The following is a 24938-nucleotide window of genomic DNA, read 5'->3' on the forward strand; positions in this document are numbered from 1 at the left end:
CATATAGTAGCAAGCTGGAGTTGAGATACACCGATGAGTTCATTTCAATCTAAAAAGGTGTACTTTTGGACTTTTGAACAACTGAAATTTATCATTTTTAAATAAATAAAAAGAGTAGAGAAGATGGGAGGAGGTGGTGTGAAAGGCAAAACTGGTTTTTTCAAAAATTGCAAGAGTAGAATCAAGATTTGGCGTAAAAATATGAATGGTTAGGGTATGGAGGGAGGATCAGGTGCAATAGCACACTTTCAGTGTGCCACTTCACCTGAACGCCCTCCGATTATTTTTTTGGCCACAAACTGATGCCCTATCCCCAAGATGGAGGGTGATCAGGTGCAGCAGCACACCAAGAGTGTGAAATCACATTGTACCTGATCTTTTTTAGTTAGGGTATGGATTTTGATTGACCAATCTTTTCAGGAATGATCTTTGGAAATCTTAATGGATGGGAACATCTTTGGAAATCTTAATGGAGCCATCAGTGCCACCAGATCCAAATTGAGCTAACAGGCAACTGCACGTTGAACAAAATACACAGGCTGGAGAAATTGTCACCAAAGATCCTCGGGTGGTGATGAACTTAGGGATGTAAACGGGTCAATCTCAATTTAATCAGTCCGAATCTGTCCGATTCACAGTTGGCTTGGATTTGGATTTAGATGCAAAACTGCATAGCAAATTCAAAGCTGAACCCAAAAACCAGTGTTGTGAGAGGCGTACGCCTCAGTACTGAAGCGTACGCCTCAGAGGCGAGGCGCACGCTCAAGGTACTGAGGCGTTGCTGTGATGCGCCCCTCATCAACCTCCGACCAGTTGTGACCACCGACCACCAGAGTTGCTGTGCTGCAGCTGCTGCTCAGTCTTCTCCGACCACCGGACGACCGGCATATCACTCGCTTCCGTACCAGCTGGGCGCGTGGTCCTTCTCTTACTGCCTTCCCTCCCACCGCTTCACTTCCATACCAGTTGTGAGAGGCGTATGCGTACGCCTCAGAGGCGAAGCGCAGGCTCAACGCCTCGCTTCGCCTCATCGCATTTAACAACCTTGCCAAAAACAGACTAATTAGCAAATCCAAATCTGATCCATCGACATCCCTACACTCATGAAGCGACATTCTCATCTCAAGTGAAATTCAGAGCCTGCACATTTCAGCCTCCGAACTTGGTTTCAGATTTTTTTTTTTTTGAAAAAGAAAGCTGGGGCTAGGCAGACCCCCACCAGTTATACAACTGGTACCATTGGGTTTTGAACTTGCAACGTCCCAACACAAGGTGACGTGCACTGACTGCTGTAAAACAAGCGCAGCCCCCCGATGGTAACTTGGTTTCAGATTTTGGTGCGGCTACAACAATGTTTTTCAGGTCTCAAGAAAACTATCAGATCTAGAAAGCCACAGAACAAATATATTACAGCCCACCTAAACAGATGATCGAGGCGTAGTTAGCACGGACACCGATGGCTCAAGTCGAAATTCACGCCATTACCATGGTCTCCATTACTTTTTTGTTGGTTATGCAAGTCCAACTGAACATGCTCACAAGACTGCCAGTTCCATAATCAGGTCTATAGAGCATGTTCTTGGTAAAGGACTTACCTGCAAGTAACGTTGCCACACCGTAGAAAAATACCAGTTTCACATGCAAGACGAGCAGAAAGATTAGCAATTGAGTGAAGAAAATAGCCGTCCAGTTCTTTCAGGATAAACAAAACTACAAACCACCTTCAGGAAGAAAAATCACAATCTGATGAGCTGAGCATAATAAACATATGTACAGAAGGCCAAAGGCAGTTGCATCACTACTCTAGTCATTGATCCAACCACCAGATGAGCTTCGGTGTGGAAAATCACGGTAGGATCCCGCAGAATAGTTCATTGTGTCCCGTTGAAAACTGCTTTGGGATCCAGGCTCCATCATGGAACCAAAGGACCTACTACCTCTGTCAGATGCAGTTTCTGGAGTGTACATATTTGGTCTGCTGAAATTCATCTCATCAAGACAAGGCACATACCTCTGTATGGAAGATGGATTTAACGGATCATATGAAGGGACAGCTGAGACACCCGATGGTCCAAATGCGGAATATGGCCCCAAAGTGCCCATTCGTGACCTATCTTGATCCAATGGGTAGGCGCTTCTCTGTGGAGTAAAATCATCCAGACTCTGTTGGCCATAGAGCCTAACCTGCAACCTGGAATCCAAACCAGGTCGACCATACTTCTCAACCAAATCACCACCATAGGGTTTCGGCATGGCACCAGCTCGGAAAGTTTCATCATTGTTCTCCCTCAGAAAACTAGGGTTTCGGTCCTCCAAACTGTGATGCCTGTATTCTGGTTCCCTACTCATAAATCCATGAGTATTACCAGATAGGCAATTTGAAGTCCCTGTTGAAAACATGTCATCCCCGGTCCTAGAATAGCGTCTTTCTATGTCCAAAAACTCACCATCCGGTATACTGTTTGGTGGACCTCTAAATCTTGTGTCTGTGTCCATGAAAGAAGCAGTATTGTTGTGCTGCAATTCACACATCTCTTCATTGCCATCTATCATGGGAGACTTAAATGTTTCAGATGGCCTTTCTTTCAAGATGTTTGTTGGCTCCAAGACTTTGGTTTGGTGGCTGTCTTTCTGTCGCTTCTGTTTCTCAGTTCTGCCTTTAACATGCTTAATATAAACTTGGTCAGTTCTCTCAGTCACATTCTTGTTCCTCTGATCCACAACTCCATCCTTTTTTACCTTGTCCTCTCGTTCATACCTGCTAGAGCTTTTACACTTAGATGGAGAAGTAGGTATCCGCTTCTCAGGTTCCGTGACCATTTGTTCATTGCGAGTTTGAGTGAAATTGGCACCAGACTTCTCATTCTGATCAGCATGAGGCTTCTCATTTTGAGCATCAGCATCCTGAACCTTTTCCACATCATCGTTTGCAGCTTCAGTTTTATCCTCGGACGTGTGCCCTTGTTTTGTGGCTATACTCCGATGCTTTGATGTCCAATCAGGACGACTCCAGAGATAGAGAACAGGTGGCTTTGTGTTCCACTGACTAATATCATTGTCCTCCACGTTAACAGACCCTGGCAGGTAAAATGCCTAGAGAGAGAGAGGGAGAGAAAGAGAGAGAGAGAGATGAAATAGACTGCATTATGAACAAATGCAACAAAGATAAGTTGGCCAACAAACCTTTCCCTTGAACTTCCCCGTGTCCTCCCAAATTAGATCATATGGGCTCATTTTCTCATCTAACCTGTTAAAAGAAAGTCAACATTAACCTATATGACCTGTGCAACATATGATGTAGGTACATATGCCAAAGAAAGAGACCCTGCCTTTCTGTTTCTGGTGGAACGATAAGCACAATGAGCTTTGGCCGGAACTCAAGGGCTTTATCAATAAACTTGTTCGCCAGAGCCGCTTTAACCCCAAAAGGAGAATTAAGACCCATGACCTTAATGCCATCAAACAAGGGTCATCAAAATAATTTTTTTCATATTTTAATGACAACAAAATAAAAGACTGATTCAGAATTGCATAAGCTAGGTGAAATTACAAGGCAGGCTTTTACAACCATACCAGGCGTGATCCTGTTGGCAACTCGTCCCGGTGCACAGTCATCCAATCTCTCTTCTCAAACTCAAAGTCATTCTGCAAATTCAAACATTAGAGATCATATAAAGATCTATTTCTTTGACTGTATGGTGAAATTCAGAAAACTTGCATCACCATAAGAGAGCAGACTAATAGCATTTTTTTTCTGGTTGCAGCAGCATACTCTATTCGCGTTATTCTTGAAAAAAGAAACGAGTATAAATTGAAGATGAGAACCATCACAGTTAAAACATAGTTTTAAGGATGCCACATGATTTTCTTGCAATATTCGTGATGAAAAATGTTGCTTATACAATCGCTTGAGCAACTAACCAAGTAACCAATTACCAGAGCAACTAAAGCTGTAACACTTAAACTGAAATCATCTCAAATGCAAATTCCTGTCAACCACTCCCATAATACTAAACTCGCCAAGTGACCAGTTTCAAACCAGGTATGATGCCAGTCAATTGCAGATCTGCAGCTATTCTCTGAGAAAACCATCAAGATTAGGTTCATATCTATTCTTTAAAAAAAAAGTTCTCTACAGGTGTACTAGCTTGAACTCCAGCCCATATAATGACACATACACTAAGGAACAGATGGTAAGTGGCGGAAAATCTTATACATGCAATAGGGTACACAGATGGTAAGTGACTGCAAATCCTAAACACTATACAAGAAACTATTGGGTTCATAAGGGTTTAATACAGAAAAAAGTGGACGTCAAAGTCCTTCATAATTAGTGAACATGGTTTCCTTCTGCAAAAAACAACAAAATCTTTCCTTTTACAGTGTCATCTTCTAGCATTCTATGCACAAAAAAGTAACCGCAAAGAGAGAGTTGCCCTATTTCAAGTCTACCTAACCAAACCCAATTTAGCATATCACATATTTATCAAAATTTAAAGGAAATAAAGAACTGCATTGTTCTTTTCAATGTTTCAATTCTTAATTGACTACATTTTAAAACCTTCCTTTTTAAAAGTCACTTTACAACTAAAATTTTAATATTTATATTTCGGAGCTTCAGTCCCCTGAAAAACGTGATTGGCATATTTGGCATGCATGTGTGTGCTGATGCTCAGAGTGTAAAAGTATCTCCGACAAGATACTAAGATCAAGACCTTAATATTCTTGATAATAAACCCGGCACAAATGCACAATAAGAACACTTTAGAACACTTGTGTATAAAAGCACAACTCACAAAAACTCACAAATGCACAAAGGCATAAAAATAATGGAATCACTTTATTGAGCACTTGGGCTTTGACTCAAAGCCATGAAGAAATACAAAGGGGAGAACCCCTATTTATAACAACACAAAGGGGGCCTTGGAGGGGCTCCACTCATAGACGTTGGAGCCCCTCCAACGGTCACAAATGTGACCGTTGGAGGGGCCCAACATCTATGTTAGTGGCCCCCCCCAAGGTACCTTTTTGGTACTTTACATAAAAGAAATAAAGAAGCAAAAAGAAAGAAAAATAAAATAAATTTACAATCACATTCATAAAGTGAATCTGCGTAAAACAGAGGAAAAGACTAAACTACCCCTACGGCTAAACAAATAGAAATATATATTTTATATATATAATGAGTAGATACATATACATATATATTAATATATGTATATGTATTACCTTATATATATAAAATATATATATTACATTATATGATTATGTACATAATTTAACACCCCCCCTCAAACTTAGGAAAGGATGACCGAGAGTTTGCTAAGAAGGAAGTTGAAACGCGAAGCACACAAGGCTTTAGTGAAGAAATCCGCCAACTGATATTCAGACGTGACATATGAAAGGTCAATGCTTCCTTTGAGGTACACCTCCCGAACATAGTGACAATCCATCTCTATGTGTTTGGTCCGCTCATGAAAAGTGTGATTTTTAGCAATATAAATCGCACTTTTGTTGTCACAGCATAGCTTGGTAGGCCCTTCAATTATGATCCCCATGTCTTCCAGCAACTGATGAATCCAAACAATTTTCATGGTAGTAGTCGTCATGACACGATATTCAGCTTCAGTTGATGATAGAGACACCTTTTGTTGCTTCTTGCATCTCCATGAGATAAATGAGTCTCCTAAAAATACACAAAAACCAGTGGTAGAGTGACGGTTATTTGGGTCACCTCCCCAATCAGAGTCAGTATAAGCAATTAATTTTAACTCGGAAGAGGAAGATAGAAAAACTCCCTTATTAAGAGTGTGCTTTAGGTATCTTACGACACGTAAGATAGCACCCATGTGAACAGAAGTTGGTGCATGCTGAAACTGACTTGCAGTATGCACAGCATGTGAGATATCTGGTCTAGTAATACTTAGGTACATCAACGATCCTACTAGTTGTCTGTAGGGAGTAGGATCGGAGAGAAGAACACCATCATCGATCTTCATTTTAGCTCCTACTATAGCACAAGTTTCACAAATTTTGTCGTCTGTAATACCTGACCTGTCAATAATCTCAAATGCAAGCTTAGTTTGAGACAAAAAATATCCTCTATGAGAGTATGCTACCTCAATACCCAAAAAATAAGTTAAGAAACCCAAGTCAGACATTTCAAACTTATCATTTAAAATGAATTTTATGCTTTTAATCCCTTTAGAATCGCTTCCAGTTATAAGCATGTCATCCACATATAGCAGCAGAATAACAATCCCTGCATTAGATTTTCTAACAAACAAAGCAGTATCAGTGAAGCAGGATGAAAAACCATTTTCTAACACTACGGAGTTAAACCTATCATACCAAGCCTTGGGGGCTTGTTTCAAACCATAAAGTGTTTTTCGAAGGCGAAGCACTTTTCCTTTAGGAGACTCCATTCCAGGAGGAGCATCCATATATACTTCTTCGTTTAGATCTCCGTTTAAAAAAGCATTCTTAACATCCATCTGATAGATGTTCCACTTATTGATTGAGGCAACGGTTATAAGACATCGGACGGTGACCATCCGAGCTACTGGGGAAAAGGTCTCATCATAATCAATCCCATATTTTTGACCATATCCTCTTGCAACTAAACGGGCCTTGTATCTCTCAAGGGACCCATCACTCTTAGTCTTGACCTTAAACACCCATCTACACCATATTGCTTTCTTGTCTTTAGGGAGGTCTTGAAACTCCCATGTCTTTGCTTTTCTTAGAGCTTCAAGTTTATTATTCATAGCGACTATCCATTCTGAACATTTTCTTGCTTCCTCGAAGTTCCTAGGTTCTATGTAAGAGTGAATGGTGCTTAGACAGGCTCTATATTTAGGTGAAAAAGACTCATATGAGATGAACCTAGAAGGGGGTTTTCTTGGTCTTTCGGTCCTACGAAGGTTTTCCTCACTCGGAGGAGTAGTCTCACTATCATCATATCTTTCGAGGGCACTTCTGAAAGTATTCCTATCTCTATGAGAGTAGGTTATGGGATCTCTATGTGGTTCTTCGTTGATATGTTGATGAAGCGTTGAGGGCTCAACATGGGTTTCATTATTACTTAGGTCATTTTGATTTGATTCGTCATCACTAGAATCATCATCTTCTGTCAATAAATCAAACAGAAAGGAATAGTCTATATTTTCGTCATTAGATTCAAGTTTTTCGAAACCACTAATATTTTCCAAGAAACTAACATTTCTGGAAACATATAGTTTATCACTTTTAATATCATAGCAACGAAAGTCTTTTTGAGTTTCAGAATAACCAAGAAAGGCACAAGGAATGGCCTTAGGGAAAAGTTTGTCATTTTTATCAGTAAGGACAAAACACTTACATCCAAAAACCCTTAACCTGCTATAATCAGGTTCTTTTTCGTATAATTTTTCAAATGGGGAAATCTTGTTCAAGTTTTTAGATGGAAGTCTATTTATGAGATAGACAGATGTAAGGGCTGCCTCAGCCCAAAGTTTTTTCGGAATGTTTTGTGAAATGAGCAAAGTTCGTGTTGTTTCAATAATATGCCTATGTTTTCGTTCAGCCAACCCATTTTGTTGGGGAGTTTTCGGACAAGACTATTGATGAAGAATACCATGATTTTCAAGATAACTTTTGAATTCATTGGAAAGATATTCGCCACCCGAATCAGTTCTAAGGATTTTTAAATTTCCATTGAATTGATTTAAAACCATCATATGAAATGTTTTAAAAGTTGAAAAAACTTCATGTTTATGTTTAAGAAAGTATATCCAACTAAATCTAGTGAAATCGTCCACAAAGATAACATAGTATGAGAAACCTCCCTTAGATATCACCGGAGCCGAACCCCATACATCGAAGTGAACAATTTCAAAAGATCTTGTTGTAAACATGGATCTTTGAGAAAAATGAAGACTTTTCATTTTCCCAAGAATACATTCATTACAAACAAAATTTACATTACAAAGATGTTTAATAAAAGGCAAATAAGAGATTTTAACAATGTTGGGATGACCCAATCTCTTATGCCATACATGAATATCTTTGTTTTGAGCAACATTACAAAATTGATTCTTAGGAATTTTGATAAAATCAACATAGTAGAGGTCTCCTCTCCTAGAGCCTTCCCCAATCAACTTCCCGGACTGGCGATCATGTATCCAACATTTATCAGAAGAGAATTTTATATCACAACCATAGTCCAAGAGTTGAGAAACGGAAAGTAAATTCAAGTTTAGTTTTGGTATAAAACGATTTTTTGGAATAAAGAAGTCTTGTTTTTCAAAATTGCTCATTCCTTTAATTTCAAGAGGTGTTTCATCCGCCGTTGAGACAAAGATGGAAGAAAATTTTTAGAATAATCAGAAAGAAAACAAGAACTTGGAGTCATATGAAATGAGGCACCGGAATCTAGGAGCCAAGATGTCTTACCGAGAGAGGAGGAGGAGGACATAGCGGCTCCAGAAATGCCTACTTTGAGAAGAGGTTGAAGAGCATCTACAATTTGTTGAAGCGAAAGAGACTCATTTGATGAAGAAGATCATTCTTCTGGTTGGGATGCTAAAGTCGCAGCAAGAAACTTCTTCCATTTGGGACAAATGGGTTTGATATGCCCCGGTTCTTTACAAAAATGGCAAGTTAACTTGCTATAGTCCCTTTTTCCATATTGATCATTTCCTCCTTGTCCTTGATTTTTAAAGTGGGGCGGTTTGTAGGTCTTCAAATTATTTTCGGGTCTTGACACAACATTAACCGCTTCATAATCATTTGGAGAAGGTGTAGCAAGGATGCTCGGATTATTTTTACTAATCCCCATACAGGTTTCCTCACCACTTAGCTTGGTGATAACATCTTCAATAGAAGAAGATGTGAAGGCGGATAGAAGAGAGGACCAAATTTGCTCAAATTCGGGTCTAAGACCATTTAGAAAGTTGAAGAATCGATCTACCTCTGGTTGTTTGTGTCTTAATTCAATAGCTTCTCCGCTCCATTTTGGTTCAAGCATAGCAAGCTCGTCCCAAATAGATGATAGTTCGGCAAAATATTCCCGAATAGACAAATCGTTTTGTTGAAGGGTCAAAGTTTTCTTTTGGAGATAATATTTGTGAGATGAGTCCCTTGAAGTATACATTTTCTCAAAGTACAACCAAGCTTCAGAGGTCCTTTTAAACTTAATGATGTTAGCATTGATCTTGGTTTCAACGGATGAAAAAATCCAAGACAAGATTTTGAAGTTCTTCACCTCCTACTCATCATGCTTTTTGGAATATTCTTCTAGGGCCTTTTGTCTATCTTCACCTTCAAGAATCTTAATATCCCCTTTCTCTATGATAGTAAGTTTGGGTTCGGGTTCCGATATAGAACCTTGAACGTAACCCCAAAGGCCTTTCCCTTTAATATGGGTCTCCATATTGTCGGCCCAAACATGGTAATTCGAACCACTAAGTTTAAAACCAAGGGAGAAATGGGAGTCATTTTCACCCATTAGAGAGGAAGAAAGATAGAAAATAATGTGTACCTTAAAGGATTTTCAAACCTTTCTTGACAAAAGTTGCTTCTAAAATATAGCCCGAAGGAGATGGTTAACTTCAAAACTTCACCAACTTGAGAGCACGTTTTTCGAGGTACTTTGCAAGTGAGAAGATGCACGATCCTCCTTCTTCAATGAGGCTCTGATACCATGTAAAAGTATCTCCGACAAGATACTAAGATCAAGACCTTAATATTCTTGATAATAAACCCGGCACAAATGCACAATAAGAACACTTTAGAACACTTGTGCATAAAAGCACAACTCACAAAAACTCACAAATGCACAAAGGCATAAAAATAATGGAATCACTTTATTGAGCACTTGGGCTTTGACTCAAAGCCATGAAGAAATACAAAGGGGAGAACCCCTATTTATAACAACACAAAGGGGGCCTTGGAGGGGCTCCACTCATAGACGTTGGAGCCCCTCCAACGGTCACAAATGTGACCGTTGGAGGGGCCCAACATCTATGTTAGTGCCCCCCCCCCAAGGTACCTTTTTGGTACTTTACATAAAAGAAATAAAGAAGCAAAAAGAAAGAAAAATAAAATAAATTTACAATCACATTCATAAAGTGAATCTGCGTAAAATAGAGGAAAAGACTAAACTACCCCTACTGCTAAACAAATAGAAATATATATTTTATATATATAAGGTAATACATATACATATATTAATATATATGTATATGTATCTACTCATTATATATATTACATTATATGATTATGTACATAATTTAACACAGAGCACTGAATTTAGCATGAACAAAGTGGAAATAATGTTGTTCATGTCACGGAGAATAGGATTTGCAGAAAGCACGTCCAGCATTTGTTATTTCACAAGGCACAGATGATCAATGGATCTTTCCAATATTATTATTAAGGTGTGAATTATATTTCTGAGACAATTCTTATAAGCCCATGTATTCGATCTTTCCAATATTATTATTAAGGTGTGAATTATATTTCTGAGACAATTCTCATAAGCCCAGGTATTCAGGTTCGATACTAGATTCAGCAATGACCCTTCAAGTTATCTGACGTAGCATGAAATAGAACACCTTGAATACAAACATCCAGGCCAATGCACAATGATTAGTTTCACAAAACAATCACTAGCAGTTACTTTTACATGCATCAGTACAAGCAAGTGTAATGAAGAAACATGATTAATCACAAGTTATAGCCGTATAAGGTAGCACAGTGTCGGTATCCTGCTTTTATAGTTAATACTCCTCCCCTCCCTCCGCTTTCCCTCCAAGAAAAAAAATATATGCTACAAATAATCAATTTTAAAAGGGTCGAATTATATAGCTTGATGGTTAGGTCACACTCATAATCGAGGGGTTTTGAGTTCGGATCCCATGGGGGTTTCCCCCAGCTTGCATATTAAAAAAAATGATATTTTTTGTCACCATTCCACTCTCTTTTACAAGTGTAAGAAGAAAAGCAGCTGATCTGAGAGAGAGAGCTATACGGCAACAGCACCAACAAATCAAGATATATCTTCCACAGACCACAATGTACATATGCAAATGGAGACAAACAGAAAAGGTTATTCAGATGCATCATATAATATCTTCACAAAATCACTGAAATACTTGTGTGTGCTCTTTCATGAAAAACTAGACCAATCAAGGTCTACCTTTGGAGGAATAAGATCGTAATTTTTGAAAGAGCACTGTTTCCCTGTCTCTACAAGTTTGTCTTTCAACGAGCAGCTGAAGTCATTAGCTCCACAACAAAAATCAACAATCTGCAAACATCGAAAATAGATCAGATCTTGAAAAAAGCTATTATTCCAAAAGTGGCTAAATATATTTTACTGAAAGATCATCCAAATGTAAATTTCATTAACAGTATCAGGCTTCATCCAAAAGAAAGTATGCAACAGAGATACTATCAATTATCAAGCCCAAGTCATAGACAAAAACAAAAATTATGAGCTGCTACAACTACCATCATCAAACGTATATTGAGATATATGGACAATACATGAGAGCAACCAAGCAATCATAATACAAATATTCAGGATTGAACCTTCAAAAGGCAGGGTTGATACCAACAGGTTTGAATAAAGATAATTTGACAAGATAGAAAAATCACCCCTAAGTTCAGCGCTTGTCAACATCAACCTCAACTCCCCATATTTGGCAGAGGTGCTGCCATTGGCATCATTTGCTTGGTCTTTTAAGCTAGGCAAGTAGTACAAACGGGTCCAACAGAATTATGCTTCCTCCGGCAGAGGCTAGATTTTATTTTCATAAACACTTTACTTTTGTTGTCTATATTCTATAAACAAATTTGATTTTTAAAAATACCAAGCAGGGTACATATAGAGTTATATACCTATATTATTTTCAAATAAACACAAAGAGACACAAAGAAATGCGAAGAGTTGCGATGACTTTTAGACTGCAGATATACTGGATGAATAAGCGAAAGAGGAGCATGGGATGGATGATGATGCCGATTCAAGGCAAATGGAAGCTAAAAAGGAACAAATAAATGATGAATCCAATGATTATGCAAGACCCAAGCTAGATGATGAATAGAGTAGTGATAAAAGAATAAGATACCTCACTTCAGTATTGTTTTTGTCGTGATTGATGAAAAATTTAAAACTGAATAACACAAGTTTTTTTTTCTTTCTTATTTGGTGGGTCATATTGTAAAAATCCACGTTAAAAAAAGTGTTGGGCCCAGGTCGGATCCGGATCCAAAACCCGATTAAGGTTGGGGCACTGCCCCGTGCCTTTACAAGGCAACACAGGGGGAGGGGCGAGGGTCTCATTCAAAACCCTCCTCCCTTGCACCGCAGCCCATCTCTCTCTCACTCTCGCCTCCCATCTCCCTCTCTCTGTTGTCGGCAACGACAACACCGCCGACCCTCCCCTCTGTCTCTTTCCCTCTCCGTTGTTTTTCCCGATGGACGTCGGGCCCCCAAACCCAGCTGATGCCACCCACATTCCCATCTCGCTCATTTTTTCCCAACTGCCGCCGGCGTCCCCTCAAGTGAAGACCCCTCCCCCCCCCCCCCCTCTCTCCGTCTGTCTTCTTCCTCTTCGTTCCTCCCAACAGGCAAGGGCCTCGGCCCCTGCCACTCGGGTTTTTCCAGCAGGCAGGGCGAGGCCCTGCCTCCTTCAGTCAGGCAAGGGACTCGGCCCCTGCCGTTCGAACTTTTCGGTAGGCAGGGCGAGGCCCTGTCTCCTCCCGTCTGGCCCCTGCCGCTCGGGTTTTCCGTCAGGTGGGGGGCGGAGCCCCCTGCCTCTGTGTGTTTCCGTTAGGCAGGGGGATGAGGGCTCCGTGAGGTTCCAGCAGGCAACTTGGGCTTTTATGGGCCAACAGGCAACCTGGGCTTTTATGGGCCAGCAGGGGCCGAGCCCCAGCTGCCTCCTGTTCTTCTTGTTGGCAAGTTGGTAGGGGTCGAGCCCCTGCTGTCTTCTAATTTCTTCGGCAAGTCGGCACGGGCCGAGCCCCTGTCCCTGTCTGTTTTTTTTTTCAGAAAGTCGGTGGGGGGCTAAGCCCCTGTCGCTGATTGTCTTCCCTGCAGGTCGGCAGGGGCCAAGCTCCTGCCACCCTTGGCGTTTCCAGCGCGCAGACAGGGGCAAAGCCCCTGCTTCTGCCTCCTTTAAGCATTCAAGCAGGGTTGGGCTCGGCCTGGCAGCGGGATACCCCTGACTCCCTGTTGCCTGCAAGCAGGGCCGGACTCACTCTGGTAGCTGACCCTCGCCTCCCCCCTTGCTAGTTTTGTTCTTATTTTCTTTGAACTTTAACCTGTTTACTAACCTTTGGTACTTCGTAGTTTACGCAACAGAGCATGCTCGCACCTCGTGGCCCGAGCCCGTCCTCACTTACGCTCGCAGGCGTACGCAGAACCGCAACCCCCAAAGGTAGGAACAAGTTGCGTGAAAGGACTATGAACGAACAAAATGCTAAAACAAATGAAAGATAATTAAAAAATGAAAAAGCGAAGGACAAATATATATATGTATGTATGTATACGTATAAGTATATACATATGTTTTTAACTCAAGGACGTGGTTTCACAATCCTTGTCCTATTTATTTTTCTGCATTTACTTTCTGTTGCCGTCGCGCTTCATTTGCCCAGGCTTACTTTCTGTATTTAGTTTTCTGCACTTACTTTTTGTCTTTACTTTTCTGCATTTACTTTATTGTTGTCGTCGTGCTTTATGTGCCCAGGCTTATTTTTCTTTGCATTTATTTTTTGTTGCCGCAGTGCTTCATGTGCCCAGGCTTACTTTCTGTATTTACTTTTCTGCACTTACTTTTTGTCTCTGTTTCTGCTTTTACTTTCTGTCGCTGTCGCGCTTGATGTGCACAGGCTTATTTTCTGCATTTACTTCTGTCTTTACTTTTCTGCATTTACTTTTCTGTTGTCGTCGTGCTTTATGTGCCCAGACTTTGCTATCACATTTTCTGTTGTTCGGTGATTTTGTTCTGAGCTGCCATACCTAGTGCAAGGTATTGCTTCTTCTGTCCGTCCAATGCAAGCCTTGCAGGGTGTGCGGGTGCGCGTACCAATTTTCGCTCTTTTCGAAGAGACGCGAAATTGTGTACCGACACTCCAGTCTCGAGAAGGGGGTGTCCTTATGTGGATTACAGACTTCTCGAGTGCGCAGCCATGCATAGCAAAGCTAGCATTTCCCTTTATGTTGTTAGATGCAGCTAGCTTCAAACCGAGCCGGGTTACTTGGGAAGAATGTTTGGATCTGCGTCGATCCTAAGCCTTGCATGATACTTCTATGGTGAAGACTAAGCATGAACTTACATTATGCAAAGCTCTGTATTGGGTTATCTTTTGAGAAACCAATGCCTACCATTGTAGTTGTACCTTTAGAGAAGGGCGGCATGTTGTACTACGATGAGTAACGCGAGAGGTCGAGGAAACCTCGAAGCTTGCAACAAGCATATTTGTTTAAACACACCAAATGGTAATGTTACGCCTTTACAGGCAAGATGCTCGACTGGGTCTAAAGGATCAGAGCATGTAGAATGGGGAAGCAGTTAACTAACCCTTGTCAAGATCATTCACCTCTTGCGGTTCATTAAGAGTAAGGATGGATGGTACAAAAACTCTGATAGACAGGTTCTTAACAACCACCCCACGAGCAAATTACTTGGCTTCCCCAGTCAGGAGTTAGGGGAAAGGGACTACCAGAAGTTATCCTAGGTGGTAGCTCTCATGGATTTTTGCAGAAGTAGGATGTATCTGTGACCACGAATGCCTTCGGGGAATTCTCTCTTGGTCACTGACCGTCCCCTTAGGAGCGGACTCAGTCAGCTATCTGACATAATGAACCCCCGGATCGGTCTCGGTTGTTTCTACATTTCACGTTTGTGTGTACCCACAAGCCAGCAAATATCGAAACTAAAGATATCATGTTCACATTACTGAATGTTATGCACTTTTAAGTTTCATGAACTGCTTACTGTGTTGGCTCAAATCTTGGGTTGGTTATATGCTTTACTTAACTGTTCTCCGCATGTGAAATCAATTGTACATAAATTACTTGCATGCGTAGTTATGGGCACAGGTGACGAGTAGGTCTACCAGACAACCGATGGCAGGATGCAAAATGGCCTGAGACTTCACTCTCTTGCTCGCAATTTTAAACCCTGGTCACCTATTTGGGTTTTGAGTTTATAAAAAGGGAAACCCTAACTTTTGTACAATGGATAGTTTTCATAATGAATATTTTGGCTAACTGATTTGCTTGTTAAAATGTTTTTGATAATGATGGCTCCATGATGGATTTTTATGGTAACGTGCCCAAAGTTGTCAACTTGTTTTGCCTTTCAAAAAAAATCATTTCCGCTGATAAAAACTCTGAAAACTGAAAGGTTTTCTAAGTATTTTTAAAAGTTTACAAGTTCAAAATTTTGGGGCGTTGCACATATAGCTATGAAGTTACCTATAAATGGGTACTGAACCTGGCAACTGTCTAATCATTTACAATTTCCTATGTGGTTTTCCTTTTCTCTAACGCTATTTTGATAAATATGGTTGTTTTTATTGTTGGTATAATGTATTATTTGCAAGTTGTTACATATCATATCCATGGAATTCAATTTTTATCTATTCCATATTCAGGAAACTAGGTTGACTTGCTTTTTTAGTTTTAACACTTTTTATCATTTTTCATTTGTGAATAAATTTCTCAAACAAATGATGTTTTTTATTTCTATAATGTTTGTATATTTTTATTTTTATTTGTTTATATACCACATGATACAATGTGGTACCATAAAACCGCATCCTACATCCTTGTGATACACCTTAAAATATGCAGTCCATGATATTGCTGGATGCATGTACTACATATCACCATAAGTGCCTTTCCAAACAGAGTACTTGTAGCATGCGTAATGGACAATCTCATCAAATATCCAAATCAGTTAATAACATGTCATGATTTAACAGCACCCACCACAGAACGAACTGCATGGAAAACATCTGAGTTCAAAAATAGATTACTATAAATTGCTTTAATTCAATTCCCAAAAAATAATTTTAGAAAAATACACTGCCACAGGAAAATCAAACAAGCTTAAAATGCAGTGTCACTAAAAGTAACCAACCACATGCAGGTAAACATAGATTAGAGATATAACAGGAATAACACTATATATTCACAACGTGAAAGAAGAAAAGAGTATATCGGTCTCGATGGACAACTCAAGCTATATTTGCCTTTTCTGCATGCATGGACACAAGCCATTAGGAACATATATGTTGTCTTTTATAAATCATTTATCTGAAAATTTGCATGCTTTTGAGATCTCCCTCATATGTTCATACTTCATAGTACCACATAATTTGCACATCCAGTTTGTAGATATTACAACTTCCAATTTTAAATTACAATAATATCTGTATCATGTTATAAGTTAATGAATTACATGCATGCATGCACAAGTAGATGTGTTTTTTATATGATGCTAACTTTGTAAATGATGTTTCCACGCTCATGCTCACCACTACTCAAATCTTCAAATAGTCCTATAGGCAAAACTTTGTGCACTAACAAGAGTATGTGATATCAGTTGGACATGATCATAAGTAAAACAGGGTGCAGAATATCCAGAAATATGATTCAGGCTTACACACACTATTCTACAATTTTACAGCCATATTCACATAGAAAAGATGATAAATTAGATAAAATGGGGAAATAAAACATCAACCACACAAGCATTTTCTTACCATATCACCAGCGTTGATGTACCAATGGAGCATCTCCACAATCTGCATGTGGTTAACTCTTCTAATTATTTTATATAAAAAAAGAAAGCACAATTCAAGAAAAAATATGCAGAAAAGCACAAAACAGTGAAGCAAAAACCTTTTGAAGAAACTCTATATGCATACCAGGACATTTCCCTTCAGCTTACTTATTGTCGTGCTATATATTCATTTTCACACACAAATACAATTAATACCAAAACACATACAGATTGTCTTCTTAGATTGACCCTAGCCTCATTGGAGCTTCTCTATGCCATGACACCATGCAAACAACAATGAGATGAAGAAAGAAGAAAAGGAAACAGTCACCTGTATACAACAACAACAACAACTACGCCTTCATCCCAAAACAATTGGGGTCAGCGATATGAACCAAAAAAGAAATTCATTTTGGGTCTTCCACATGAATCCTTTTCCTCCAATCATTTCTATCCAACGCCATGTCCTCGGTGAGGTTCAAAGCATTCATATCCTTTCCTATCATCTCCATCCAAGTCTTCCTAGGCCTACCCCGACCTCTTTTAACTAATATATTTTCCCATTTCTCCAACCTTCTAACTGGAGCATCATTAGGCCTTCGCCGAATATGTCCAAACCACCGTAAACGATTCTCTCGCATCTTATTTTCAATGGGTGCAACACCTACCTTCTTACGTATCTCTTCGTTCCGAATCTTATCTTTTATTGTATTTCCACACATCCATCTAAGCATCCGCATCTCAGCTACACTCATTTTTTGAATATGATGTCTCTTGGCAGCCCAACATTCCGTACCATATAGTAAAGCGGGTCTAATAGTCGTCCTATAAAACTTTCCCTTCAACCGCAATGGCATTCTACGATCGCACAGCACTCCAGTAGCACTTTTCCATTTCATCCACCCAACCTTTATCCTATGATTTACATCTCCATCAATTTCTCCATACTTTTGAATGATGGATCCCAAATATTTGAAATAATCATTCACCGGTATATCTTGCTCACCAAGCTTCACTACACTCCCATCACTACTTCGTTGCTTACTAAACCGACATTCCATATATTCAGTCTTACTCTTACTCAACTTAAAACCTCTAGCTTCCAATGTCTGTCTCCATAATTCTAACTTAGCATTAACCCCAGCTCTAGACTCATCAATCAAAACAATATCATCAGCAAACAACATACACCACGGTACATTTTCTTGAATTGATCTCGTAAGCTCATCCATCACTATCGCAAATAGGAAAGGGCTTAAAGCAGATCCTTGATGTAACCCAACCGTTATCGGGAAATTGGTTGTCACCCCTCCACAAGTGCGGACATTGGTTACTACTCCTTCATACATATCTTTAATTATACTAATGTACTTGAGAGAAACACCTTTCTTCATCATTGTCCACCAGAGAACGTCCCTAGGTACTCTATCGTATGCCTTCTCTAAATCAATAAAAACCATATGCAAATCTTTGTTCCTCTCTCTATATCTTTCAATAAGTTGTCTAAGAAGATGTATAGCTTCCATAGTTGATCTTCCAGGCATAAAACCAAATTGATTCTCCGATATCATGACAACCTTCCTCAACCTAGACTCAATCACCCTCTCCCAAAGTTTCATAGTATGACTCATGAGTTTTATACCACGATAGTTTGTGCAATCTTGTATATCACCCTTATTCTTATATAAAGGCACCAAAGTACTCTTCCTCCACTCATTAGGCATCTTATTTGTTCGCCAAATCAAGTTAAAAAGATTTGTCAACCATTCTAAACTTTTCTCTCCCAAGCATTTCCAAGCCTCGATAGGTATACCATCTGGGCCAACTGGCCTTCTTGATTTCATTTTCTTCAAAGCCTCTGCAATTTCTTTCTTTTGAATCTTGCGCATGAAGTCACGATTTATCTCATGAAAAGGAATGGAGAAGTCTCCAAGATCTTGAGCATGACTATCATTAAATAGCTTATCAAAATAATCTTTCCATCTCTCCTTAATCTCCTCATCTTTGACTAAAACCCTTTGCGTTTCATCTTTGATACATCTAACCATACCCAAATCCTTCGATTTCCTATCTCTCATCTTTGCAAGCCTATAAATATCCTTCTCGCCTTCTTTGGTATCCAACTTGTCATAAACCTCCTTATATACCTTAGCCCTCGCGTTTCGAACAACTTTTTTAGCTTCCTTCTTTGCTATCATATACTTCTCCAAATTCTCATTATCACGACTCTTACTTAGATTTCTATAACACTCTCTTTTAACCTTAATAGCTAATTTGACATCCTCGTTCCACCATGATGTATCCTTACCTAGTGGTGCACCGCCTTTAGACTTACCCAATACCTCCTTAGCTACTTTTCTCATACCACCCGCTATCTTATTCCACATTGATTCTGAATCCTCCTCGAGACACCAATCAACTTCCTTAACTACCTGCTCTACAAACATTCCTTGTTTAGCTCCTTTCAGTGCCCACCACTTAATTCTAGGATCTATCCTATGTCTATCCCTTTTGCGGCATTGTCTAATTCTAAGATCTAAAATTAAGACTCTATGTTGTGTAGCTACACTTTCTCCTGGTATAACCTTACAATCGATGCAACAACCCCTATCTCTCTTTCTAAGTAGGAAAAAATCTATCTGACTCGTATTAACCCCACTTTTAAATGTTACTAGGTGAGACTCCCTCTTCCTAAACCAAGTGTTTGCTAAGATCATATCATAGGACAAACAAAAATCTAAAATCCTTTCTCCAATTTCATTTCTTTCTCCTATACCATAGCCTCCATAGATATTCTCAAATCCATCCCTACTAATGCCTACATGTCCATTAAGGTCACCGCCGATGAAAAGCTTTTCTCCATAAGATGTCTCTTGTACTACTCCATCTAAATCTTCCCAAAATTGATGCTTAATGGAATCATCTAAACCTACTTGAGGTGCATAAACACTAATAATATTAATAATATCCGTACCTAATACTAATTTAATAAGTAAAATTCTATCACCCTTCCTACGGACCTCAACTACATTATCTATAAACTGACGACTCATAACAATCCCTACTCCATTCCTATTCCTATTTATTCATGTATACCAAATCTTATATCCCCAAGGTTCTATCACTTTAGCTTTCTCACCTACCCATTTGGTCTCTTGAAGACATAAAATATCAATCTTTCTCCTACACATAACATCTACTAACTCTACCAACTTACCAGTTAAAGACCCTATGTTCCAAGTGGCTAACCTAATTTTATGGTCTTGAACTAACTTCTTTACCCCCACCCGTCCAACAAAGTGAGGGAACCCTTGCCTATTTGACACCACACCCGGGCGCCGGTGTGACGCGTCGCTTCTGGACGACGACCTAGCAACCCTTGCACATTTATCACTGCCTCCGGGCCTAGAGAGTACAGCGCGTCGCTCAGTAGGGAACGCCCCAACGAAATTCTCATATTGGTTCATTTTCATAGGATATGACAAAGTTTTTATGCTGGCTGTCACAGGCCTACCGCAACCCTCCTCCTTTATCCGGGCTTGGGACCGGCAGTGTATAACTACACAGGCGGAGTCACCTGTATCATTCAACTTAAATTCTCGCCAAGATTTTCAATAAGTGGTTTTAATTAGGAAAATGTCGAGAGCTTTAAAATTAAAAATCATAAAAATAATATATAAGAAAAATAATAGGTTTTGTATTTGTTTCTTGTAAAAATATATGGAAATAAGTTTGAAAAGCTTCTAGAATACAAAAGAAATAAAAAATACAAAAACTAGGTTTTAAATGTATAAAACAAGGTTGTAAGTATCGTATCGTTACCCATATCGGTTAGGCCCAAAGTAACACCGTATCATATTGTATTATAAACGTATCGTAAAATTTTAATAAAAAAATTCCAAAAAATTATAAAAAATCATATCACATGAAACAATGATGAATTGCACAAAATACAACAATAAAATCACATATGAAGCATTTATGTCTCTATAAGCCACATAAGACATCATCAAACATCAACTAATATAGAATCATAGATAATATTGCATGCATAACTCACAAGAACAATGCAAAATATTAAATATCTTGCAATTAAGAAAATGACACAAGTCTCATACTTTCATATTACATAAACAAAAACATTATGGCAATAGTTGCACTCGATTTTCAATCGGATTTCACTCATTACTTGAGTGTGCCATTGTCAAGTCGGATCATCTTATGCCATCTTTGTGGGATGAGTACGATACATACTTGTATCGCGATACGAGTGTATCGTATCACAAACCCCAAAAGTAACGATATGTATTGTACTACATCGTACGAGACAGTACAATACTTACAACACTGGTATAAAATAAGTTTTTCAACTTGTCATATGGACTCGCCAAATAGGCCGCCGCACTCGCGTTGTGTCGACGCGATGCGGGTGCAGGTGCAACACCCAGTGCGGTCAACCCACACCTAGAATTTTGTCCAAATTGGACTCGGTCACGAGTCGGGTTCGAGCTCAACCTGAGCCTAACTTGGCCTGGCTTGTTAGCTCGTAATGGCTCCACACAACGGACCAAGCTGAGCCCAGGCTTGGTCCGGGCTCAACAGGCACACACAGAGAGACTTCCCCTCTCTCCCACCTTAATCGAGAAGAACGAGAGAGAGAGAGAGGAAAAGAGAGAGAGAGAGAGAGAGAGAGAGAGAGAGAGAGTCTTCCCCTCTCTCCCCTCAATCGGAAAGAACGAGAAAGAGAGAGAGAAAGAGTCTTCCCCTTTCTCCCCTCAATCGAGAAAGAGAGAGGGAAAGAGAGAGAAAGTCTTCTCCTCTCTCCCCTCATTCAGGAAGAACAAGAGTGGGAAAGAACGAGAGAGAGTGAGAAAGGACCTCCTCTGTCGCACTCTGTCGCCGCCCAGCGAGAGAGGGGGGGAAGGGGAAGAGAGAGAGGGGATGGGTTGGGTTGGGCCTATCGAACCTATATATATATATAAGTATATATATACATATATGTATATACATACATATTTTATTTCTTTTTATTTTTCTGTAAAACCAAAACCCGATAGGGGTGTTTTGGTAAATTACCATGTATCTTTTTTCTTTTTTGTATTTTTCTCTTTTCTTTCTTTTTACCTTTTTCTTTTCCTTTTTTTGTTTTTTAATTTTCATTATGAAGGACCATAAGGGGCCCCACCCATCTAGTCGTTGGGGCCCCAACAGTCATATTTATGACCGTTGGGGCTCCCAACGACTAGAAGGGAGCCCCCCTTGTGGTCCCTCTTTTTAGTTCTCCTCCTCTATAAATAGAAGAGGCTCACACTTGTATATGTATGGGTTTTTCACCCACCTTCTCTCTTGAATAATATCAATCTTATGCCTTATAGGTACTTTACCCCTTAGTGGGTTACGTATGCACTCTTAGTGCTTGTGTTGTTGGCTTCTTCAAAGTGTGTCTTGCATTATTAGTGTTTCCCCCTTTCTCAATACATGGTATCAGAGCAAGGAAGGTGATTGGGATTCTAAGCAAGGAAGGTGATCGGGATTCTCTTCTTGTTGGTGTCTTGGGACGTCTGCCTCTCAATTTTTTCTTGAAGAAAAGAAGGTTATTTGGTACCTATGAAGCACGAATCTAAAGTGGAGCTCTCTTTTAAGCTCAATGGGTCCAATTACCTTATGTGGGCCTCCGCTATGGAAAATCATCTAAGAGGTAAGAAACTTTGGGGTTTTGTTATGGGAACTACTCACGAACCCTCTCTTATTCTCACTAAAATTAAAAGTGGGATTGAAAAAGCTTTAGATGGTGATGAGCGCATCAAAGCTATCAATGATCATCAATCCAAAATTGAGGATTGGGAAAGTAATATGGTTTATGAACAATGTTGACCTCAAAAATTATGCCAACATTGCTAAGTTTAGAAGAGCCAATAAAGCATGGTTCTTTCTTAAGGGTATGTATACCCAAAAGGATCTAGCTAGACAATTTTTTGTCAAGAAAAAATTAGATCTACTAGACAAGTGAATATGAGTGTTCGTGACTACTTTAGTACTTTAACTCTCCTTTGGGATGAGCTTGTTCTTCTTGAGCCCAAGTGGGTAGCTCCGGAAGATGTTGAGATAAGAAGAGAACAAATTGAAAATGAACATTTCTTCCAATTCCTCCATGGTCTTCGACCGAAATTTGAACAAGTTAGGGCATCCCTTCTTCATAGAAGTAAAGCCTTACCCATTAAAGACGCTCTTGCCGAAGTATGCCAAGAAGAAACTCGTCTTGGCATAAGTATTAAGAGTGATGAAATTTTGGTCGTTACTAGGCCCGAATCAAATGTAAAAACATATAGACCTCCCCACTTTAACAAAAAAAATTGGTATAGAAAGGGAGTGATTTGTCACTATTGCAACAAACTGGGACATATCAAGTTGGTTTGCCCAAAGCTTAAAGGAAAAGTGGTCGTGGTTAGAGAAATTTTACCAAAGAAGGAAGAAGAAAGTGTCAAAGAAGGAGATATCAAAGAAACTCTTAACCATATTTCCGAAGTTCTCCAACATCTTCTCAAGACTTCTTCTCCTTCAACATCAGGAGCCGCCATCGCCTATTCTTCATCACCTCTAGGCATGTGGATACTAGACTCTGGTGCTTCTTTTCATATGACATCTCATAAAAACTCTCTTTCTAATGTTTTTTCTGAACCCATATCTTCTAATGTTTCAACGGCCGATGGGACATCTTTAAAAATTGAAAGTGTTGGAACACTTGATTTTAAATCCTCTTAAAACTTTTTTGTTCCTAAAGTAAGAGTCGTTCCAAAAATCAATCTAAATCTTTTTTTCGTTTCCCAAATTATGGAGGTTTTTCATACTACATGGTCTTTATTGATGATTTCACTCGATTTACATGGATTTACTTCTTAAGTCGCAAATCCGAAGTTTTCTCCTTTTTTAAAGAATTTCATGCAATGGTTAAAAATCAATTTTTAGAAAACCTATCCATTCTTAGGTCTGATTCAGGAGGCGAATATATGTCCAATGAATTTCAAATCTACTTGAAAGAAAATGGAATGTGTCATCAACGTTCTTGTCCAAACACTCCGCAACAAAATGGTCTTGCGGAAAGAAAGCATAGACACATAATAGAAACCACAAGAACTTTACTTGTTTCCAAGAATATTCCTAAATACTTTTGGGCCGAAGTGGTTCTAACCTCAACATATTTAATCAATAGAACACCATCTTCGGCTTTGAAAAATATTTCTCCATTTGAAAAACTTTATAACATGTCTCCCGACTACAAAAGACTAAGAATTTTTTAATGTAAATGTTATGTCCTAACTCACAAAAACAATAAGCTTTCCTCAAGGGCAATTGAATGCATTTTTTTAGGATATGGCAAAAAACAAAAAGGCTATCGATGTTTTGATCTATTAAATAACAAACTTTATATCTCAAAAGATGTTACTTTCTTAGAAAAAAAAATGGTTTTTCGCATAAACTAAATGAACATGTTGATTATTCATTTTTTTTGACTTATTACCTCAAGAAAAAGATATAGATAATCATGTTAATATTGAACCTTGTGAGGAATATATTGAACCTACGGTTAATGAGCAATGGAACTTGAACTTAATGCACTTAAAAGAGCACAAACATGGAAAATCATTGATCTCCCAAATGGCAAGAAACCCATAGGGTGTAGATGGGTTTTCAAAGTGAAAACTAGAAGTGATGGTTCGTTAGAAAGATTTAAGGATCGTTTAGTAGCCAAAGGCTATGCCCAAGAATATGGGGTGGATTATGATGAGACATTTGCCCCTGTTGCTCGCATGACTAGTGTACGAGCACTTATTGCAATAGCATCTATTAAAAAATGGCTTATCTTTTAACTTGACGTTAAGAATGCCTTTTTAAATGGAAATTTGAGTGAAGAAGTTTATATGGAACCACCTCCAGGTATGAATTTAAATGGTAAGATTTTAAAATTAAAAAAGGCTTTATATGGACTTAAGCAAGCTCCTAAAGCTTGGTAGGACAAGTTTAGTAATGTATTAATCAATTTAAGATTTATTTCTTGCTATACTGACACTGCTCTTTTTATTAAGAAAACAGGTGACTCCATTGTTATTTTACTTTTGTATGTTGATGATATGATCATCACTGAGAGTGACAAAA

General features: G+C 39.1%; 1 protein-coding gene across 2 annotated transcripts in view; it reads right to left on the reverse strand.

The window, feature by feature from the left end:
• Nucleotides 1-1649: 1649 nt before the first annotated feature.
• The window catches only part of LOC149818688 (protein ENHANCED DOWNY MILDEW 2-like), a 120106-nt gene continuing 96817 nt past the window's right edge, over nucleotides 1650-24938 (reverse strand). For both annotated transcript variants that reach the window (XM_089985337.1, XM_089985336.1), the window contains exons 14-19: nucleotides 16765-16806; nucleotides 11180-11290; nucleotides 3574-3645; nucleotides 3330-3448; nucleotides 3184-3247; nucleotides 1650-3093 (exon numbers count right to left, since the gene is read on the reverse strand). In XM_089985337.1, the coding sequence (XP_089841463.1) occupies nucleotides 1804-3093; nucleotides 3184-3247; nucleotides 3330-3448; nucleotides 3574-3645; nucleotides 11180-11290; nucleotides 16765-16806 (1698 nt within the window). In that variant the 3' untranslated portion in view covers nucleotides 1650-1803. The remainder of the gene's footprint in view (nucleotides 3094-3183; nucleotides 3248-3329; nucleotides 3449-3573; nucleotides 3646-11179; nucleotides 11291-16764; nucleotides 16807-24938) is intronic.

This window comes from Nuphar pumila, chromosome 13, assembly GCF_984573655.1.
Source record: "Nuphar pumila chromosome 13, dmNupPumi1.hap1.1, whole genome shotgun sequence".
Taxonomy (NCBI): Eukaryota; Viridiplantae; Streptophyta; class Magnoliopsida; order Nymphaeales; family Nymphaeaceae; genus Nuphar; species Nuphar pumila.